The 20,353-nt window shown below is 45.9% G+C and overlaps 1 protein-coding gene across 1 annotated transcript in view; it reads right to left on the bottom strand.

Moving 5' to 3' along the window:
* The window catches only part of cpne4a (copine IVa), a 129,845-nt gene that overhangs the window by 82,780 nt on the left and 26,712 nt on the right, over positions 1-20,353 (bottom strand). The window contains exon 3 of the mRNA XM_085292851.1: positions 354-533. Coding sequence (XP_085148977.1) covers positions 354-533 — 180 coding nt within the window. The remainder of the gene's footprint in view (positions 1-353; positions 534-20,353) is intronic.

Genomic DNA, 20,353 nt, shown 5'->3' with positions numbered 1-20,353 from the left:
CGGCGTTACAAACTTCACTGGGAACAAAAAGAGCCGTTCAGACCTTCAGCTGGAGTGAGGCTGATGACTGACAGCTTCCTAATGTTTACCTGTGAAAGCACACACACACACACGGCAGGCGTCTTCTGGCAGATCTCAGTCTCGCTCTTCAGTTTCGTGACACTCAGGCTCATTTATTCCTGTTTACTTGTTTTCATTGGCTCTCAGGTATTTGTCAGGTGTGTGGAAAAATAGAAACTTCAGTTTTCATTCAACTGTTTCAGAGAAGTTTCTTAAATGGAAGTAAGATCGTCTGACTGGAGGCTTGAAGTTAAATAAAGACCATAAATAATAAAGAAGGAACTGTGACTCACCTGTCCCAGCGTGCACTCCACCGATCCCAGGAAGATCGCCTCCTTCAGGCCGTTGTGGCTGCTGTTGATGTCGTACAGCTCGAAGCGCAGACGCTGCACCTCTTCAAAATAAAAGTCCAGCGTGAAAACCTTTGAGTAGGTAGGGTTGACGCAGCTGCGGATCACCTCCGTCCGATCCACCTGCAGGACACCAAAGGACGAAATAACGTGAGTTATTGCTCGATGGCTTGCACCTGCACGTCAACTGTAAATACTACATGAACATGAGCGGTATGAAAGCTAATCCAAGGTGCGACTTTTCATTCTTTCATTCCTGTCGTGCACAAATATGTGTGATTATTAATTTTCCAGAGTCATGAGGAATCATGACTGCATTACATCGGTTTTTTAGAACACTTGCAGGTGCAGCAGAAGCAGCATCGTGTAGAAGTCTGAAGGACTCCAGCAACCATCAAAGGTAAGCGCGTCTTCACAGCGAAAGAGCCACAGATCAGAAGCATGTTCAGGTTCAGACTCTAAATGTTGAGTCCCTCTTTATCGCCCGCGGCGTCTCTGGGAGAAATTTTAGCAAAAACAGCCTGAACTCTGGAGTCATCGTGGCGCAGCATCCAGCCCGTCAGCCTGAGTTTGCAGTCGGAGACGTTGTCTGCTTTCTAAATCAAGTTGAAGGTCATAGTTTTCACACGTTGGGGGAGTCAGAGGGACTAACCTGGGCTAACAGGGAGCATTTCACCCGGTGCAGTCCCACATCACTGCATCTAGTGATGATTTTGAAGGGCAGGCTTTGTTGGCACAGTCTCAGAATTTCTTCTTTTTCTCAATCTTTGTTTTAAACTTTAACATTATTTTATTACTTAATTATTTTTCTGTGTAAATTACATCAATGAAAACTTTTTTTGGTTAAATAAATGTAAACTCAAATGAGGGTTGGTTTTTGTTTTCTTTTTAATGTTTTTATCTAAAAGAGGATAAAGTGAAGCTCACTTCTGTCTGACCTGTGAAAACATCCTGAACTTTTCCGTCAGTAAGTGCTGATGTTATGATGTAGCTGCTAGAAAAGCTTCTCTGTCTCGTAGGAAGTGAAGGCCAGTCTCCAGTACTGCAATCTTCTGCAGGAGGCTGTGGTAGTCATCTGTGGAGAGGGAAGACATCTTGTTGCTAGTTAGCCTAGCGGTTAGCACCTTTCCAGGCTATTGAGGCTGTTTGGTGCCCAGACGCTGTAATCAGGCTTCAGCTGTGTGTAGGCCACAGACACACGGAGCGCTGAGGAGAAGGTAACTATAAAAATGTTGCTGTTTCTGTTAAGAACGCTTTAGTCCTAATGATCTATAAGTGTCCAGAAGCTCTCGCAGGTAAGCTCACATGGAAAAAAGGGAAAAAAATCAGCATGAAAATCAATAAAAGAAGCAAAGCATTTAAAGGGCAAAGAGACGAAGCGTCCACACTCACAAAAGGGGGAGGAGCATTTTAGAGGCCTGACTTCAGTTCAGGAGACGAGGCTTTAGGTGATGATGGTCCTGAGTCAGGTGACCCAGTGTTGATGTTTGGATTCTGTGATTTTGTGCTTTTCTGGTGGTTTAGCTTTTTGTATTTTCTGGCTCTGAGTTCTTCAGTGCTTTGTGATTTCTAGTAGTGATGGTGAGATGAAGCCTCATGATGAACTGAAGCTTCCCATCCAACTGGTCGACTCATGGTTCGAAGCATTGTGATGATTCATTTGCTCTACTGCGCCATCAAGTGGACAATTCAAGTGAAACGGGCTCAATGATTATAATGATGTGATGAGTAAACCGCTAAACTGAATAAATAAATTGTTTTTCATGGTTATTTATCCCGAATATTGTCTCAGTATGTCTGATACAAAAGAGAAAGTGGAAACTATCAGTACACAGTTTTTGGGATGATTGTGTAACTGCGTAATCATGCTTATGTACATCTCAATGATGACACAAACTAGTGTGTGGCACTTCAAGTTGAATGAATAAAGGAATTACTATTGTTCATGACACCAATAACTGAACTCTAAATATTAGTTATATTTAATATTATACTAATTTTATATTATATTAATTTAATTAATGTTTGTGTATAATAAATTGGCAGCTTAACACAGGAATGTACATGGAAACAAAAAGGGAGGGAGTTGTGATGTGAATGTGCTTGTGACTTTATAACAGTGCTCATGACACTAGGGTAAAGTTTTCATTTCTTTTTATTCAAAAATAGCAGCTTTTCCACAGTGCTGGGCTTAAGACGGTTCCTCTTTTTTGAGAGGATTTCTCCTGCTTTTGAAAATATCCTCTCACAGGGCACAGATGAAGCAGGGGTTGCAAGAAAAACCACAGCAAGTTTATACAAGTTTGGATAAAGAAATTTGTGTCCAGTACTCCAGTAGCTATGTACGTAATCCAATTCCACAACACGATGTGATGGGGAATCAGCTGTGTTTTGCTGCCCATTTTATTTAAAATCTGGCGCGAACCGGTGAACCAGTTCCCGAATCAGTCACGTGGTACGGACTGCCCGCGAGGCCTCGAACGTCACTGCATACGTAATCAACGCAAGCCTCGATACGCGCTTCAGAAAAACGCCCCCGCGATTACCCGACGCGCGATTCGAAGCTTCGACACACAGGACACATCACTAATTTCTAGTTTGTAGGTTTTGTTCCATGTTTAGTGTGTCGTGTCTCTAATGTAGGTTTGGTTCTGTCTTCATGTTTGTTCCGTGTCCCACGCTCAGTCGTGTCTCCATGTCGTAGTTTGTTAGTCTTGTCTCTGTGCTCCCTCTGTTCCTTATGTTCTGTCAATTTCAGTGTCAGCCTCTGGTTTCCTGTTTTATTTTGATAGTTCTGTGTGAGTATATTCAGTTTTAGGTCCTCCTCGTCTCGTTGTGTCAGATTAGTCCCAGCTGTGTTTCCCTCGTGTATTTAAGCGTGTTTGTGTTTTCCTCTGTCTGTTGTCACGTCGTTAACCATCGCACACCATCATGGCTGAGTGTTTCCTTTGTGTTCCCAGTAATTTCCCAATGTTCTGTTCCTGGTTTGTTTTCTAGTTCCCAGTTCAGTTTGTTGTATTCATCGCTCGAGTTTTTCCAGCGATGAAGCTGTTTTGAGTTTCCTCTCTGTGTATGAGTCCTGGGTTTGGGTCCTACATCCTTCCTGCCACACAGCTGAGGGGAGGTGAAGGAGGAGAACGACATGGTGAAACTGTACACGTACAAATGTTAAATGGTCACCGTTTAAAAGAGCTACTTGTGATCTTTAAATCTAAGAGTACATATGATGTGAAGGGCAAGATGGCGGCTTCCACAAACTCTCATCACTTCTATGTATTTTCAATGGACTCAGTCTGTTTTTATCAGCACACATCAATTTGTGGGGAGATGTACGTCCACAGTAATCAGTGTACGAGTACAATATACGTCATTTTTTCTCCTACTGACTCACACAGTCAGTGTGTGACTGACTGTGTGAGTCCACACTCCCCCTGGTGTAAAACGTGCAGCTCTAAGGACCACAGTGTGAGATCTGATCCATAAGTCAGAGCAGGAAAGCGATTGTGGTCAGGAAGTGATGAAGTCTTAAATTAGCAGCGAGCTGCTGAGAAGCTGCGTGCAGTCGAAGTCCTCGTCCAACAGTCAGAGTCATCCTCGTCTCCTCGTTATAAGGGACAGATGGTGAATCAGCTGAAAAGAAATCCAGCGTGGAGCGTGAGAGGAAACCCGACGTCCTGCGAGTGTCTGAGAACGAGTGTAAGAGCTCCGCTGGCTCCGAAACATCTGAAAGCAGGAAATCATCCCACAGGTTCGCTCAGCAGTTTGATGTGAAAACAAAAGGTCCTGAAGATCTGCAGTCTCGGCGTCTCTCATTAGTCAGAAACAGAAGCGTTCAAGCATCCGTCAAGGCTTTTTTGTTTCCTCTGTAAAACAAATGAGCAGTTTATGATAAAGAGAAGATGTCAGCACGAAGCTGAAGGTCCCGCTCTGATCATAAATTCAGCTGCTGCACGTTTCACTGCAAAGAGTCTGAACTGTGAGAGATGAAATCTGAATTTGTTTCAGGGAGAAAAACTGAAGACAAGCGTTTCATACCTGCACCTGCAGCACTGTCTAATACATGGAAGCTAATAAATGTTTAATTTTCCACACGTGCCCATGAGCAAGGCTTTGGACGCTGCCAAGCGAGCCACCAAAGCTGCGACAGCAACCCTGAAGGACCGAGTTCTGGACTGGACCGGGCTGGACTCCAAGCTGAAACCTGGAACAACGGGACCAGAACAGACCCCGCCCCCCTCCCAGAGCTGAGACCGAGCAACACTGGGAGAACATCCGGGTCGAGGAGGCGTCCCACAACACCAAGAGACTGAATAAGCACAGACCACAAGAACCCGTCCTCACTGCAGAACCTGAAACATGCAAACGTGACCCTGGTGTCTGGAGACTCGGTGGTTTGTGCTGCATTTATCTGCATTCTGTGATTTACTGGGTTCATGTCCTTTAGCCATTGTTTAGTGTTTTTTGCTCTTCAGGTTTTGTTATTGCGCCTCCTTTGTGTCCCTTGTGTTACGTCTAGTCGTCGTTGCCTCTGTGTTCATGTGTTTCCTGTTTTACTTTGACAGTCTGCGTCCCGTGTCAGTGTATTCGGTTTTGCTTCCTCCCGGTCTCGTCATGTCTTATTGTTCACAGCTGTGTTCCCTCCGTTCCTCCATCTTCCTCCGTGCTGCCTCTGCATTTCCTGGTTTCTCAGTCCTTGCTTCTGGTCTTCGTCCTCAGGTTATGTGTTATGCTTAGTTTTCCCCAGTCTGGGCTTTTGTTAGTTCTCTCACTTCCTCCTGTTTGCAGTGTTTTGCCAGAAATAAAGGCTAACTTTTCGTTATCATCCACCCTCGTCTCTGTGGCTGCATTTGGGTCCACATTCTTCTCACGCCATGGCGTCTGCGTCAGCAGACGGAAACAGAACAACACGGGACAGAACGCGAAGGATGTTCAAAGCTTCAAACTGCTCTCCTCTCACACATCATCTCATCCATGAAGCTCATCTGGAAGCTGAGGGGCGGGCACTTCCTGAGAGACTTCCTTTTTTTCTTTATTAAGTGTAGTCATATTATACAGTAATACTCAGATTACCACATATTACCGTTCTGTCCAGATACGGTCTGTGTGTGAATATGAATGACATATGATGAGGATATAAAACTCAACAAAAAGAAACACACACATCATCATCATCATCATTAAACTCATCATTGGTTCCTTTTAGTTCATATTTAATTTCCCAAACCTCAAATGTCACATCCCTGGGCCACCTGAGGGGGACTCAGGACGTTCCAGTTTACAGAAATAAGATGAAGAGCGAGAGAAACGGCGTTATAGATAATTATTGAGCAGGTAGCATTTGAAGCTCTCACAGTAATGACGGCAGTCAGAGGATCCGACTAAAAGCCAGAATGCACTGAGCACTGAGCGTGAGCACAACAGGAGGATTGAAGCTGATTCATGAGTTCACTTTAGTGTAATGGAGGCGATGCACAGCTAGTGTCAGCATCCATCTGAAAGGGTCTGCTGATGAGGCAACATCTCACAAATGAATCCATAAATCTGGGAAATGATGTCCTTATTATCTACACTGTGTGTGTTTGTGTGTGTGTGTGTGTGTGTGTGTGTGTGTGTAAGTAAATTTCCCTGGTAGTTATTCAAAGGATGCAAATATGCCAAAGAACAAATCCCTGATCAGATGGATGCCACTCCTGTGCCATGCCTGCGAGGCCGCGTCCGTTCCAGTAAAATGTTATTAATATAACAGATAAAACTCACAAAGTGATTCACAACAACAACAAGGCTAAAAATATAAACACCGAGTGTTGAACGAGTTTAGCTGCTTTTTAAAAGAGTCCACGGAGCTGAGGTGCAGTTCCAGAGCCTGGGGTGTCGTCAGGCCCCAAAATGTTTGTTTTCTTAGAAAGCACCAATCAAAGCAGAAATACTGTGTGACATCATTCATGAGTCACAATCACCATCATGGATACGCTGGCTTCTGCTGGGATGGTGTTGCTGCAAAGCGCGGGGATGGAAGCGCTCTGCGCTCGCTTCCTGAACCACAACCACGTGTGAAGAGTGCGGAAAACCGAAGCTCGAGCAAAGTCCAGCACGCCGTCACTGTCACTGATGTGCACGCACAGGAAATCATTTTTCAAATCTGAACTTTAACCTTCTCTTTATATTCTTACATGCTGCCATTTTTTCAAACATTTCAAGTTGCTGTACATCAATACAACCGTTACAGCCCAGATTTGAATCATATGTTTGCATTAAGTCCAGAGTAACTACATAAACTGCAATAAAAATTAAAATCGTTTTTGGTTTGTTCTTTTATTTTACACATATTTGTAGTTACAGAAATGTCAGAGGTAGCTGCCTCCACCAGCGTGTGAATGTGAGAGTGAATGAATAGTGGAACTGTACAGCGCTTTGAGGGTCTCGAAAAGCTCTATAAATGCAATCCATCATCATCATCATCATTATTATCATCATCATTATTGTTGTTGTTATTGTTGTTATTATTATTATTATTATTATCATCGTTGTTATTATTATTATTATCATCATTGCTATTGTTGTTGTTGTTGTTATTATTGTATTATTATTGTTATTGTTGTCGTTGTTGTTATTATTATTGTTATTCCTCAAAACTGTAAATGCAAAAAAGTTGCACAAAATAATTTCCAACCACAGGAAATTTATTTTGAGTGTCTTCATAGTTTCATTTTTGAGTGACGTCACTTCCACTTTTAGCAGGTAATGGCGGACGTGTGCGAGTCTGCACTGATGTTTATTCAATTCAATTCAATTTTATTTATATAGCGCCAAATCACAACAAAAATCGCCTCAAGGCGCTTCATAGATACAGAGAAAAACCCAACAATCATATGACCCCCTATGAGCACTTTGGCGACAGTGGGAAGGAAAAACTCTCTTTTAACAGGAAGAAACCTCCAGCAGAACCAGGCTCAGGGAGGGGCGGGGCCATCTGCTGTGATTGGTTGGGGCCAATCGTTATTCCAACGTAGGAAGTGCTATGAACAGCTGATCAGATCAGCAAAGTGCGTTTCTGGATTATAATGTTTTTGTTGTTGTCAGTGCTTTTAATTATTGCGCTAGCTTACAGTGGGGCAAAAAAGTATTTAGTCAGCCACCGATTGTGCAAGTTCCCCCACTTAAAATGATGACAGAGGTCAGTAATTTGCACCAGAGGTACACTTCAACTGTGAGAGACAGAATGTGAAAAAAAAATCCATGAATCCACATGGTAGGATTTGTAAAGAATTTATTGGTAAATCAGGGTGGAAAATAAGTATTTGGTCAATAACAAAAATACAACTCAATACTTTGTAACATAACCTTTGTTGGCAATAACAGAGGTCAAACGTTTACTATAGGTCTTTACCAGGTTTGCACACACAGTAGCTGGTATTTTGGCCCATTCCTCCATGCAGATCTTCTCGAGAGCAGTGATGTTTTGGGGCTGTCGCCGAGCAACACGGACTTTCAACTCCCGCCACAGATTTTCTATGGGGTTGAGGTCTGGAGACTGGCTAGGCCACTCCAGGACTTTCAAATGCTTCTTACGGAGCCACTCCTTTGTTGCCCGGGCGGTGTGTTTTGGATCATTGTCATGTTGGAAGACCCAGCCTCGCTTCATCTTCAAAGTTCTCACTGATGGAAGGAGGTTTTGGCTCAAAATCTCACGATACATGGCCCCATTCATTCTGTCCTTAACACGGATCAGTCGTCCTGTCCCCTTGGCAGAAAAACAGCCCCATAGCATGATGTTTCCACCCCCATGCTTCACAGTAGGTATGGTGTTCTTGGGATGCAACTCAGTATTCTTCTTCCTCCAAACACGACGAGTTGAGTTTATACCAAAAAGTTCTACTTTGGTTTCATCTGACCACATGACATTCTCCCAATCCTCTGCTGTATCATCCATGTGCTCTCTGGCAAACTTCAGACGGGCCTGGACATGCACTGGCTTCAGCAGCGGAACACGTCTGGCACTGCGGGATTTGATTCCCTGCCGTTGTAGTGTGTTACTGATGGTGACCTTTGTTACTTTGGTCCCAGCTCTCTGCAGGTCATTCACCAGGTCCCCCCGTGTGGTTCTGGGATCTTTGCTCACCGTTCTCATGATCATTTTGACCCCACGGGATGAGATCTTGCGTGGAGCCCCAGATGGAGGGAGATTATCAGTGGTCTTGTATGTCTTCCATTTTCTGATGATTGCTCCCACAGTTGATTTTTTCACACCAAGCTGCTTGCCTATTGTAGATTCACTCTTCCCAGTCTGGTGCAGGTCTACAATACTTTTCCTGGTGTCCTTCGAAAGCTCTTTGGTCTTGGCCATGGCGGAGTTTGGAGTCTGACTGTTTGAGGCTGTGGACAGGTGTCTTTTATACAGATGATGAGTTCAAACAGGTGCCATTCATACAGGTAACGAGTGGGGGACAGAAAAGCTTCTTACAGAAGACGTTACAGGTCTGTGAGAGCCAGAGATTTTCCTTGTTTGAGGTGACCAAATACTTATTTTCCACCCTGATTTACCAATAAATTCTTTACAAATCCTACCATGTGGATTCATGGATTTTTTTTTTCACATTCTGTCTCTCACAGTTGAAGTGTACCTCTGGTGCAAATTACTGACCTCTGTCATCATTTTAAGTGGGGGAACTTGCACAATCGGTGGCTGACTAAATACTTTTTTGCCCCACTGTATGTGGTTGCAATTCTACCGGGATTTAAAACTAGTTATGTGCTTAAAAGGGTTGATGGTATCTTTAATGTGTTCAGCCTCAAAAATAAAGTCAGGAGCAGATTAGAAAAGAAGACAGGAAAACAGAAAGTACGTGAGCACTGAAGCTGAGCAGACCTGTTCCATCTACCTGTCGTTCCTCTTTCAGCTGCTCAAAGTTAAAGTGAAAATAACATTTTTCCCACTGATCTGAGGTCAAAACTGAGGCAGAGCTCAGATCAGTTACACGAATATTAATAAACACACCTGTAGATCCTCACAAAAAACACATCTAACAAATGACTCGGTCGTCCAGGTGAAGACAAAACTGAAGTAAATCTGTTGAGCCAATCAGAGAGCTGCTTCAGCAGAAACGCCACGGTTACACTTTTTCTTCTCATTAATGTGAAGCTGCAAACACACAAAAGCTTCTGGAGAAAATCGACCAAATCGAGCCAAAAGTCAAAGGCAGAGACTTCAGCACCAACTATGAAAGCAGCATTTCGCTTCTTTGGGTTTCCAGGAGACAAACTCATGTTTCTGTTGTTTCCACATGTTCATCACGTCGGCGCTGACTCGTCTGCTGAGGATCACACACAGAGCAGGTCAGACTCACAGGAGAGACGATGAGCAAATTCTGCTTCACATCCGACGACGACGATGATGATGGCGGAGACCCTGATTGACCCAGGCGCTGTGTTAGTCGACAGACAGGCTGCAGCAGCCTGAGCAGCTCACCTGTAACAGAGCCTCAGAGCAGAGATCCTGCAGCGGGACGATGAGCCCAAACATCACATCCAGGTCATTATCCTCAGGTACACCTGACAGCCTGTCACAATCAGGGGGCTGACTGTGTGCAGAGGGAAAGATGGACCCAAATGCAGATGAAACAAAACGTGACTTGGATAACCACAAACGAGCCAAATAACTGCAAACAAAAGGCAAAACTAACAATAAACTAAACCGGGAGCTGAATTAAATAAAAACAACAGGACCTGACGTGAGAAAACTTGACACGAACTCTTGGCCTGAAAACAAAGCAGACGATCTGACAATGACACACTGAAAACAGAGGAACACACGAACAGCTGACTGACATGAGCCCAGTGACAGCACAGGGGAAGTGAAATACACGAGAATCCTTCAAAATAAAACAGGAAACACTGAAACTAGACATGACAACACAAGCTTAGTAGACCTAACACGCGATAAACGACACAAGAACCCAAACACAGAAACCAAGGAAACAATAAATAATGACTGCCTTTAACCTCAACTAAAAGCTAAACAGGAACGACACATGAACTAATCACAAATCTAAAATGAGACGAATACAAAATGTACTGAGACCCAGCCTGTGACACGCCTCAGTGTGTCAGCACCATTAACTTATTTTATTTCCACCAAAACATTAAATCAAACTTCTTGTGGCACTCGCTAACATCGTCAGCCTGCCCCAAGAGTCTGAACTGTAGGGGGCAGTAAAGGGAGAAGAAAACCACAAAGGAAGAAATTGACCACAAATAACAGACTGAACGCCTCGTGCTTGTTAAAGAAAGCATCAGGAGCAAAACCTTTTCCTCTGGTCCTCCAGGTGAGTCTCAGATCACCTGTTCAACTATCACTTTAAGCATCTCAGTGAGAGAGTGTGGCGGTGATGTCATGGTGGGCCTCCCCACGGCTGCAGGTACGACCCGCACCTGCTAACGAAGTCACCAAAACAAACACACCTGTCAATTTCTTTGAGCCGTTTTTCACTTTGACCGACGGCCCGAGTGAATCTGCCTCAAACGGACCAGACGGGCTACACAGACCTCGTGTTTGACAACCCTGATCTAAATGCTTTAAACCTGATGTCCACACACACAGCTTGCACTTATATGATCCCAGGAACCACATGCACTGCATTTGTGTTTAGATAAGATGGAGAGGTTTGTCACTCCTCCTCAGAGAAATCTTCTTTGCAGCAGCACAAAAACACTCGAAGCCTCTGAAATGCATCTTTCTGTAAATGTGTCTGTAAATAGATCCAAGTGAACCTTTCTTCCCTGTCGCACTACAACGAGCGTTCGGAGCTTTGAAACAGGCGGGTCTATTACAGGAAAACTGGCGAATTACTTTAATGTTGAGCCGTGTTCATATACTTTTCTCACGTCTTTCGTCTCCTGTTCACAGCTTCTCTAATGAAGCAGCAGCAAAAAAGCACTATAAAAATAAAATGTGGTCTTAATGCACATTCATATATACGTCTGAGCGTGATGAGAGGATTGTGGGGGTTGTGTGAAAGGGAGGTGTGAAGATTCGTAGTTAAAATTACAATCTGACAAAAACACAGCTGCCATTGTTTTAAATTAGATCTGTAACAAAGACAAAGAACACCAGGCTGAAGGACGCCGTGCACACTTTGTTATTTACATACAAATTTAATTTAAATCTCATCGCGACCATCGGATAATCTACGGAGTCTTTATTGCTGCTGGAGCCGTGATAACATGCGGTACACTATCATCATATCACTAATATCATCATATTCAACTACAATAGATCCCCACAGGGCACTTTATTGTGGCGATCATGGAAGAGGTTTGATTTTTTTCCATATCCTGATTTTAGTTTCTAGTTGGCTTCTCGTGTCCGTCTTCTTGGTTTCCATTTCCTGTTTTACTTTGACAGTTCCTCTTCCTTGTGTCTTCCTGTCTGACTCCTCCCACTGATTTCCTACCTCTGTGTCATCGTCTTATAAAAGATGAAGTTTCTGAACCAAACAAAAGGGCTCAAACCGCTTAAACCTGCAGTATTTTTAGTGCCTGCAGGGGGCGACACCTGCGGTTATTATATTGTCTGTGTTCCTGTTCTGTCTGCGGATAATGAGAACTTCAAATTGTTCCCTTTTGTGCCTAATTGTGCATTCAGTCCTGTCTGTATGCACTCATAGCCACATCATTAGGTACACCCTTTTGTCTTCAGAGCTGCTTTAAATCTTCGTGACAAAGATTCAGCGAGGCGCTGAAAACATTCCTCACAGAATTTGGTCATATTGGCATGACATCATCACACAGCTTCTGATCACTTCCTGTAAACCCCAGAGATGGTTATGTGGGAAAATCCAGCAGATCAGCACGTTCTGAAACAACAGCCACGTTCAAAATCTCTAAAATCTCATTTATTTCTGATTAATCTGCATTGAAAGCAGTTCAGAGGTGCAGAGATGGACCTGAGAGAGATCAGCCAAACATTAACATGAAGTCTCAGCGGATGACGAGAGCTTCAAATTGAAATGCAAAGGAAAGTGGTTTGCATCTAAAGCTCACACAGCTTCTGTTTAAGTTTGCATTTTTATTTTCAGCCAAACGATCAGAAAACTGAGAAGTGGAAAGAAAGCCGGGAAACACGTGCTGTGATTCTAGATGTGAAGTGCACAAAGGTCCTGTCATCTATCTCAGGAAACACACAATCCCTCAAAGTCTGATCTAATCTGCATCTGAAGAACAAGAAGCATCGTCTTTCTCCACATCTCAGCTCTGCCGAGACAAAGAGAGAAAATCGTTCTTCAGACTCTTCCGTGACGCCATCCCACCTCCTCTTCAACGTTCGGCAGAAAGACGCGAACCTGAACAGAAAGCCAGACATTCAGAGATGAAGCGAAGACGAAAGTGGGACGAGGGGAAGAATAAGAGCGAGTGTGGAGAGAGAAGAGAGGGGAGGAAGAGGAGGGGTGTGTGTCTGTGCGGACACCGAGCGACATTTCATCTGGATTTCCAGACGGCTAAAAATAAAAACACAAAGTGGGACGACAGAGACCAGAAACCAGGTCTGAGCGAGTCTTACAGCAGGCTTCATCACAGCCCTGCACACATAAACAGCCCCTCTTTGGTCTTTAGTGTCAACGCTGTTAAAATGAATCTTCCTCTGTGATCATGTGATTTTCCCTCCTTTGTGTGTTTGTGGTTTTTAAGAAATTTGTCCTCGCCGTTCTGCAGAGTCAGCAGAAAAATGGGCCCCAGGTCGTCCTTCCTGCGCAGCAGAACGACGCCAACACGACACGGGAGCGTTTGTAAAGCGGGTGTACGACTTTTTGGAGCAAAGAGGTTACACTCACTTTACATTATTTCACTCCTTTGATTGAAGTTGGACAGGTCAGTAAAAACCAGAGTTTTATCACTTTATCAGCAACACTGGACGATAGCTGACAGACCGGACCTTACAGCAGCCGTGTTCATGGTCACATAGCTGATTTGGAAATGACGCAAACGGTCCAGTTCAGGGAATAAGCTGATTAGTTAACACACAGTTAGCGACTGCATCCACCTGTCAGTCAAAGAGGCCACGCCCCTAATAATGCAAACTTTAAACAGGTGAGTGTATAAACACCCAGTGCATCATGGGAATCCCCGGCAGCCTACGTCTATTGCAGCATAACTAAGGGAGGATTCAGGGTCACCTGGTCCAGCCCTAACTATATGCTTTAGCAAAAAGGAAAGTTTGAAGCCTAATCTTGAAAGTAGAGATAGTGTCTGTCTCCTGAATCCAAACTGGAAGCTGGTTCCACAGAAGAGGGGCCTGAAAACTGAAGGCTCTGCCTCCCATTCTACTTTTAAATACTCTAGGAACAACAAGTAGGCCTGCAGAGCGAGAGCGAAGTGCTCTAATAGGGTGATATGGTACTACAAGGTCATTAAGATAAGATGGGGCCTGATTATTTAAGACCTTGTATGTGAGGAGCAGGATTTCCACACTAATAAATGTTAAACTGAGCTCCAGTGCAGTGTACATGTCCGAGCCTGTAATGATTTCTATTCTGTCGTGTCTGTTTTGCGCTTTGAGCTCGGTTGGCGTCTCTTTGCGGGCACTCGGTGTCTCGCTGTGTTTGTATCTGTTTTTGTAGTTTCTGTGTCTCTGCTCTGATTCTGTGTCTTTGCAGCTGTTTTGTCGTGTTATCGTCTTAAAGCTTCACTCTTCCATCCCTGAAGATTTCAGTGACAGAGCGACGAGCAGAAAATGTCACAGCTGACGTCACCATCTCAGCTGTCTGAGCCAGCACTCTCAAACTTACTCTGCGTCTGTCAGAGAGGACAGAAACTGCTGCAGTCGCACCTGTTTGCATGTTACACATCCAGCACGTAACACACAAACACTGCCCGGCTGTAGACTCATGAATAACATGTGTGTCCTGCTTTAAAGACACGAGTTTTGAAGGAAATCTGCTCACTGGCTTCTGTCAGTGTCCAAACTGAAGCCCGACAGCTGACTAAACACAGCTCAGGCAGCGGCGAGGCAGGCGGCGGTGTGCCGATCGCCTCCATCCTTCTGTATGTTGGCTCATTCCTCCCTCGGTGGGAGATAGCACACGATCAGGATGTTTGTTTGTTTATCTCTCAGAGTTAAGTGACAAAACAGAAGTGCCGTACCCTGCAGCAGCGAGGCCGTCCCACAGTCCACAGCAGGAATAAACGTACCTGCTCTGGTCCCAGTAGATCGTTTACTCCTGTACAGCAGCTGTACAAACTGGACTGTTTTAATTAAGCGCCGCTGTGGTGGGTCCCACAGGAGGTGTTTCCTGTCATGCAGCTGAATCGGACCGTGTGGATGGATACTCAGCATCGTCACACCAAACACAGAAGCAACATTAAAGCGGTTTATAACTCAGCTTTAATATTTTACCTGTATTTGATGTTCTTACATAATCCAAAAGCTCTTGGAGAACCATTTGCTGTGAAAACATCCCTGCACGGTTTCCTGGCTTTTTAAAGTAAAACGTGGGTTTAAGACAAATCACAACCCAACAACTAGAAGAAATGAGCCGACTTCAACAGTCTTTTGTAGCGGACCGTATGTTAGGAACGATGAGGCGCTCAGACGGATCGTGTGTCATACTTCCTACTGCCTCAGGGAGGCGCTGCAGAGCTGGAGGGCAAACACGGCGTGACGTGAACTGCAGCCGTCCTCCACAGTCACAAGTGGGTCATTTCAGAGGGAATTCAGCTCCACAAGAAGCTCTGAGATTTCCTCAGAACAAACCTGTCCGTGCATCCAGCAGGTAGTTCAGCACATATTTAAAGGCAGGATTCAGGGAAATGTAAATAATTAAAGGCTAAAATGTCATTTAGTGTCCAAACAGAGCAGCGGTGGGAGTGAGTCTGGCTCTAATAAAAGACTGAACTCTTTCTCTCATGCAGGCTCTCAGATAGGATGGCATGGAGGTGCTCGTGGTGACCTGATTCAAAAAGAAGGACAGGCAGAAGTTCTTTCAAATCTAGTGTTTAAATTAGGGAAGGAGAAGGCACTGGAAAAGCACAGGAGGTCATTTCAGCTGTAATTATGACTGAAGGGGGGTGAAAATGACCCACATAAACTCCAGACTGCATTAAAATCACAGCAGGGCAGGTTATATTAACACCAGCTCCCCGGGGGGAATAAACCCTGTCTCAGTGGAGCCAAAATGAGCTCTCGTTCCAGCCGCAGGTTGATAAGAATGCGATTAAACGTGCAGGATAACCAAAACAAGGCGCTGAAAGAGGCTAAAACAGCAGCGGCGTTCACAGAGGAGCGTTTCCTCGGAGCGCCGCTCGTTTCCCAGAGAAAGAAGAAGAGGAAAATCTGTTTGAAGTGACAATAACGCACAGCTGCTGATGAGGAGGCTGATTGGGTTTTAATGGCGGTGCCCTCGCCCCTTAATCACTCCATCAGCAACAATCACTCGCTTTGTCTTCCCACTGATGAGCTGACACACTATTAGCACTGATATCAACCGTTTTCTTGTTTACTCAGCAGGCCGGCGGGGGCTTTCAAATTTACATAAAAAGAGATTTGAAAAGGAGATGATCTCATTATGACGCTGCAGGAGAGGACGACGCAGGAAAGGCTCCAGCTGGGAGCAGGAAGTGGCCGAAACCTGAGGCCTTCCCTTCATGTCAGACACCAGCACTCAACTAAAAAACTCACCGGGCTGTGAGCAGGTGCTGGGTCCAGGCCGCACGCCACTCGTGCCTTCAGGTCGCAGCCGTGCACGGCGCACCAGCAGGATGAGCAAAGGCCTCCCTGGCTGCACACGTCGTGATCGGGCACGCTCTCAGTCACGTGCCCGCCCTCGCCTCTCTCTCAGCGCCGTGCACACTGCATCCACCAAACACTGGACGTGGGATAGACTCGCATCATGTCTATAACGGGTCCGTGACCAATACTGGACATTTATACGACGTCCAGACAACCGTGACCCATTTTCTGTAAAGTCTGTGAATCTCGGGCAGCTCGACTTGCATGAAGTGTTTCCAGCTGCGCGTCGTGTAGCTGGAGGCGAGTGTTTTAACCGATGCATGAAACGATACATTTTAGACATAAGTTGTAACGGCGCCGTTTCCTTTGTGAGTATTTATTACACGGCGTGCTGCGGGGAAAAGCCTGTTCTAACGTTTGGGTCTAAGGTTTATTTTTTAGATTTTTTACTTCTCATCTGTAAATAATCTGCTCTTTCACGTGATTCAGTTTATTTTGAAAAGTCTCAACAGGATCTTGAGCTTTATTGTGAAAGGGTTTTTTTTTTTTTTTTTTTTTTTTTCTTTTTTTAAATGACATCAGAAACAGCAGTATGCGACATTACGTGATGGCAGAGCTTCAGTTCATCCTTTGTCATTTTTTTTTTTTTTTTTTTTTTTTTTTTTTTTTAATAAATAGGACAGGGGGAATGAATGAGAGAGAGAGGGGGAGAGAAAGAAAGAAAACCCAAGGGGAGAAGAGACGGTGAGAAGGGGGGGGAAGAGAGACAAAAAAAAAAAAAAAAAAACTCCTGGGTCACCTGTATGGAGAAAAAACAAACAAACAAACAAACAAACAAACAGAGGAGACAGCAAACAACAAAGAGCAACATAATAATAGAGAAAACAAAGCACCATCACAATAAACTAGCTAGTCATAGATATCAGTATTTACTAAGTAATAAACGATATTGTGCAGCACGCAAGATAGACAGCGCACAGTGTGCTTTGAGGCAGCAGCCAAGAAAGCTTTAGTCCGCGTCTGTGAATACCCATGTGTGCATACCTGTGTGGATCAGCATGCTTGCATTCCAAAGGTTTCTCCATGTAATGATCTGCTAGGGAGTGTGGGGGGGCCACAGCCCCATCCTCCAGGGTGTGAAGCGGGTATGGAGGAGATCAAAACTCCAGACATCCAGAGGCCCCCAGAACACAAGAGACCATGGAAGACCAACAGAGGGGCAGCCGCGCCACTGTTCCAGTAAGAGCTGAGGAGAGTCCCAGATGAGGGCTCACTCAGCAGCCGCGGAGCAGAAGCCAGGGGGGGTTGCAGTGACGCGCCCGTGAGCTCCGCCGGCCCCCAGCTGCGCCTGAGTGACCGAGCCCTAGGCCGAGAGGCCGGGGGCACCCCACCTCCAAAGGGGCCCGAGCGAGCCCCAGGCCCCAGGCCCCGACAAGCGGCCGCCAAGGAGTGAGCCGGTGTGTACCCGGACGCCCACCCCCAGACACAAAGAACCACCAACACACCGACACCTGAGGGAGTCCGCCACCGGCAGGGGAAGTGGTGGTGGGTGGAGATAGGCCTCCAAACCTTGGAGGGCCTGAGGTGTCCCCAGAGAGGTGGCGTCTGATACCCAACCTGACATATAGACACAGACATACAGGCACACACAGACACAAACATCCATTCCCACCCTCATGCTCTCATATGCACTTACTCCACACTCAACCAACGTGGAGACAGACATAAAGAGACGCTGTACACACAATCACACTCCCCAAGCGTACTCTACAAACCGGGTCTAGGTACCCTTGCCCCTGGAGGGGGGAATTGCACCCAGACCCAGGTGGTGTTACCCTTTTCCCTGCGGTGGGGAGAGGCAGACCACCCCGACTCCGCAGCAGCAGGGAGGCCCCACACCCCAGACCGCAGTCGGACGGCCAACTCCTCCTACTAGCCCCCCCGCTCCAGCAGGCCGCAGAGAATGGGGGTGGGAGAAGACTCCAAACCTCCCTCCACCCGCTCATTGTAGTGTTGATGCATATGTGTTCTAAGGTGCAATTAAAACCCAGGAGGGCATGGAGCTACCTGCCAAGGAGCAGCAGGTAAGCGCATGGTCCCTCCTGCTAGCCCTCAATGACTAAGTGTATTTAAAATTGAGAGGTGGGCAACGACGTCAGGGGTGAGGTATACACCCTGATGGTGATTTGGACTCCGTGATTGTGCCCACCCCCAAGATCCTATATGTATGTGTAATGAGAGTGTGAATAATGTGAATGTCTAAGTTGTGGGATAAAATTGAGGCAGAGGCAGCCAGAAGGGGACAGGGGGGGGGGGGTAGCCTCCTCTGCACCCTGGTGACATACCCCCACTCCAAGGCCCTGCATGTGTGGGTGGTTGTGGAGGAGCGGGAAGAGGGAGGCAGCTGGAGATGGGGAGGGAAGGAAGGGAGGGGCAGGTAACCCCTCCCTGGGGCCAGCTCCCCCGCTGACCCCAGTAGGCACTCCCACCCTCCGCGACCCGCCAGGGAAGGGGGGCCCAGGCCCATCAGACCGGGGCCCAGTGCAGTAGCGCCCCCCGGCTCCACAGAGCCCTGGACAGTCCACCCAGCCCCACCACAGAGAAAACTGCACCCACCCCACCAACCACACATCTTCCAGACTACATAAGACGGTAAACGCCCAGGCTGAGATCTTCCTCCACCTCTCCTGTATCTCCCCCTCCTGCAGAGAGTTCCTGAGAGAAGAAAGCTCCTGCCAGATGTGACCATCCCCCCCACCAGTTGAAGAGCCCCCCAGGCGGCTCGATGCACCGGCGGCACCCTGCTCCAGGGCCGGGCCCCCATGCACCCACCCGCCCACAACCCCGGCAACACACCAACCAGGACCCGAGCCCCCGAGGCCCGGCCCGGGCCCCCGCCCAGAGACGGAGCACCCCCAGAACCTCACGCCCATCCCGGACCCACCCAGGGGCAGCCAGGTTGCCAGGTCAGTAACCCACGTCCGTCAGCACAGACCCTCCCCTAGCCCCGCTGCACGCAGCCGCGAGGAAACAGTCACCTGAGAGCCAACAGAGCCCCCAATCGGACGTGACCGCTACCCCGGGTTGAGCCCCCCAAGGAAGATGCCTCCGGGGAACCCCCCGACGCCCTAAGCCTGTCCCTACCCCCTCACCAATCACAACAGTGAAGGCGGGACCAAACTATGACCCCCCACCCCCACTAGGTGATGGAGCTGATAAAAGGGGCCCAGAGCAATTGATCTGATGTGGTGGCAGAGGCTGTGTCAAGACTAATGTAATCTAATAGATAATTTCTATATTGGTTAGAATTAAGATTATTTTTATTTTTCCAGTTCATGAGGACTGTTTTCTTGGCTATGCATAGGGCAGTGAAGATCATATGGGCTATATTCTTTTCTGAAGTGACATTATCTAAGCTGCCCAGTAAACACACTAAGGGGGAGGTTGGAATGTTACATTTCAGACATTTTGATAAGTCTTCACATATCTCGCGCCAAAACTTTTGCACTGGTGGACAGAACCAAAGAGCGTGGATGTAATTGTCTGGTGTATTGCCTTGACAGTGTGAGCAGTTGTTGGAAGATGTAAAGCCCATCTTAAACATCCGATGACCTGTATAGTGCACTCTATGAAGTATTTTGTATTGTATTAATTGCAGACTGGGATTTTTAATTAATTTAAAAGTTTTTAAGCAAATCTGAGACCAGAAGTTTTGGTCTAGGTTGACTGATAAATCTGCTTCCCACTTTGCAGTAGGAAGGGATATTGATTCATCTAATTTAGAAAGTGTTCTGTATATTTTAGATAATAATTTGGGGGATTTAAGAGTAAGAAAATGTGCCGCACTTAGTGGTGTTTGTAATTCAACTTGACTGAGGTTAAATTTCTTTTTTACTATGGATTTAATTTGTTGATATTCTAAAAACCTTGTCTTGTTGATCCCATATTGTTCAACTAGTCTGTCAAATGGAATAAATTCTGTTCCCTCTAATATATGTTCTAAGTATTTAATTCCTTTACAACTCCATTCTGGGAAATTAATCATATTATTGTTTTGTAATATGTCAGGGTTATTCCAGATAGGTGTACGTTTGCATGGGATTAATGAAGACTCCGTTATTTTTAGAAACTCCCACCATGCTGTTAGAGAAAAGCTGATGTTGATACTTTTAAAGCATTCATGTCTTTTGATGTTTGAGCTAATAAATGGTAGGTCTGAAAT

This window comes from Mchenga conophoros, linkage group LG11 (genome assembly GCF_057382185.1).
Source record: "Mchenga conophoros isolate Kocher_MC1m ecotype Shallow Benthic linkage group LG11, M_conophoros_male_GT1.1, whole genome shotgun sequence".
Taxonomy (NCBI): domain Eukaryota; kingdom Metazoa; phylum Chordata; class Actinopteri; order Cichliformes; family Cichlidae; genus Mchenga; species Mchenga conophoros.
The sequence above is the reverse complement of the archived record's forward strand: the minus strand, read 5'-3'. Positions and strand labels throughout refer to the sequence as shown.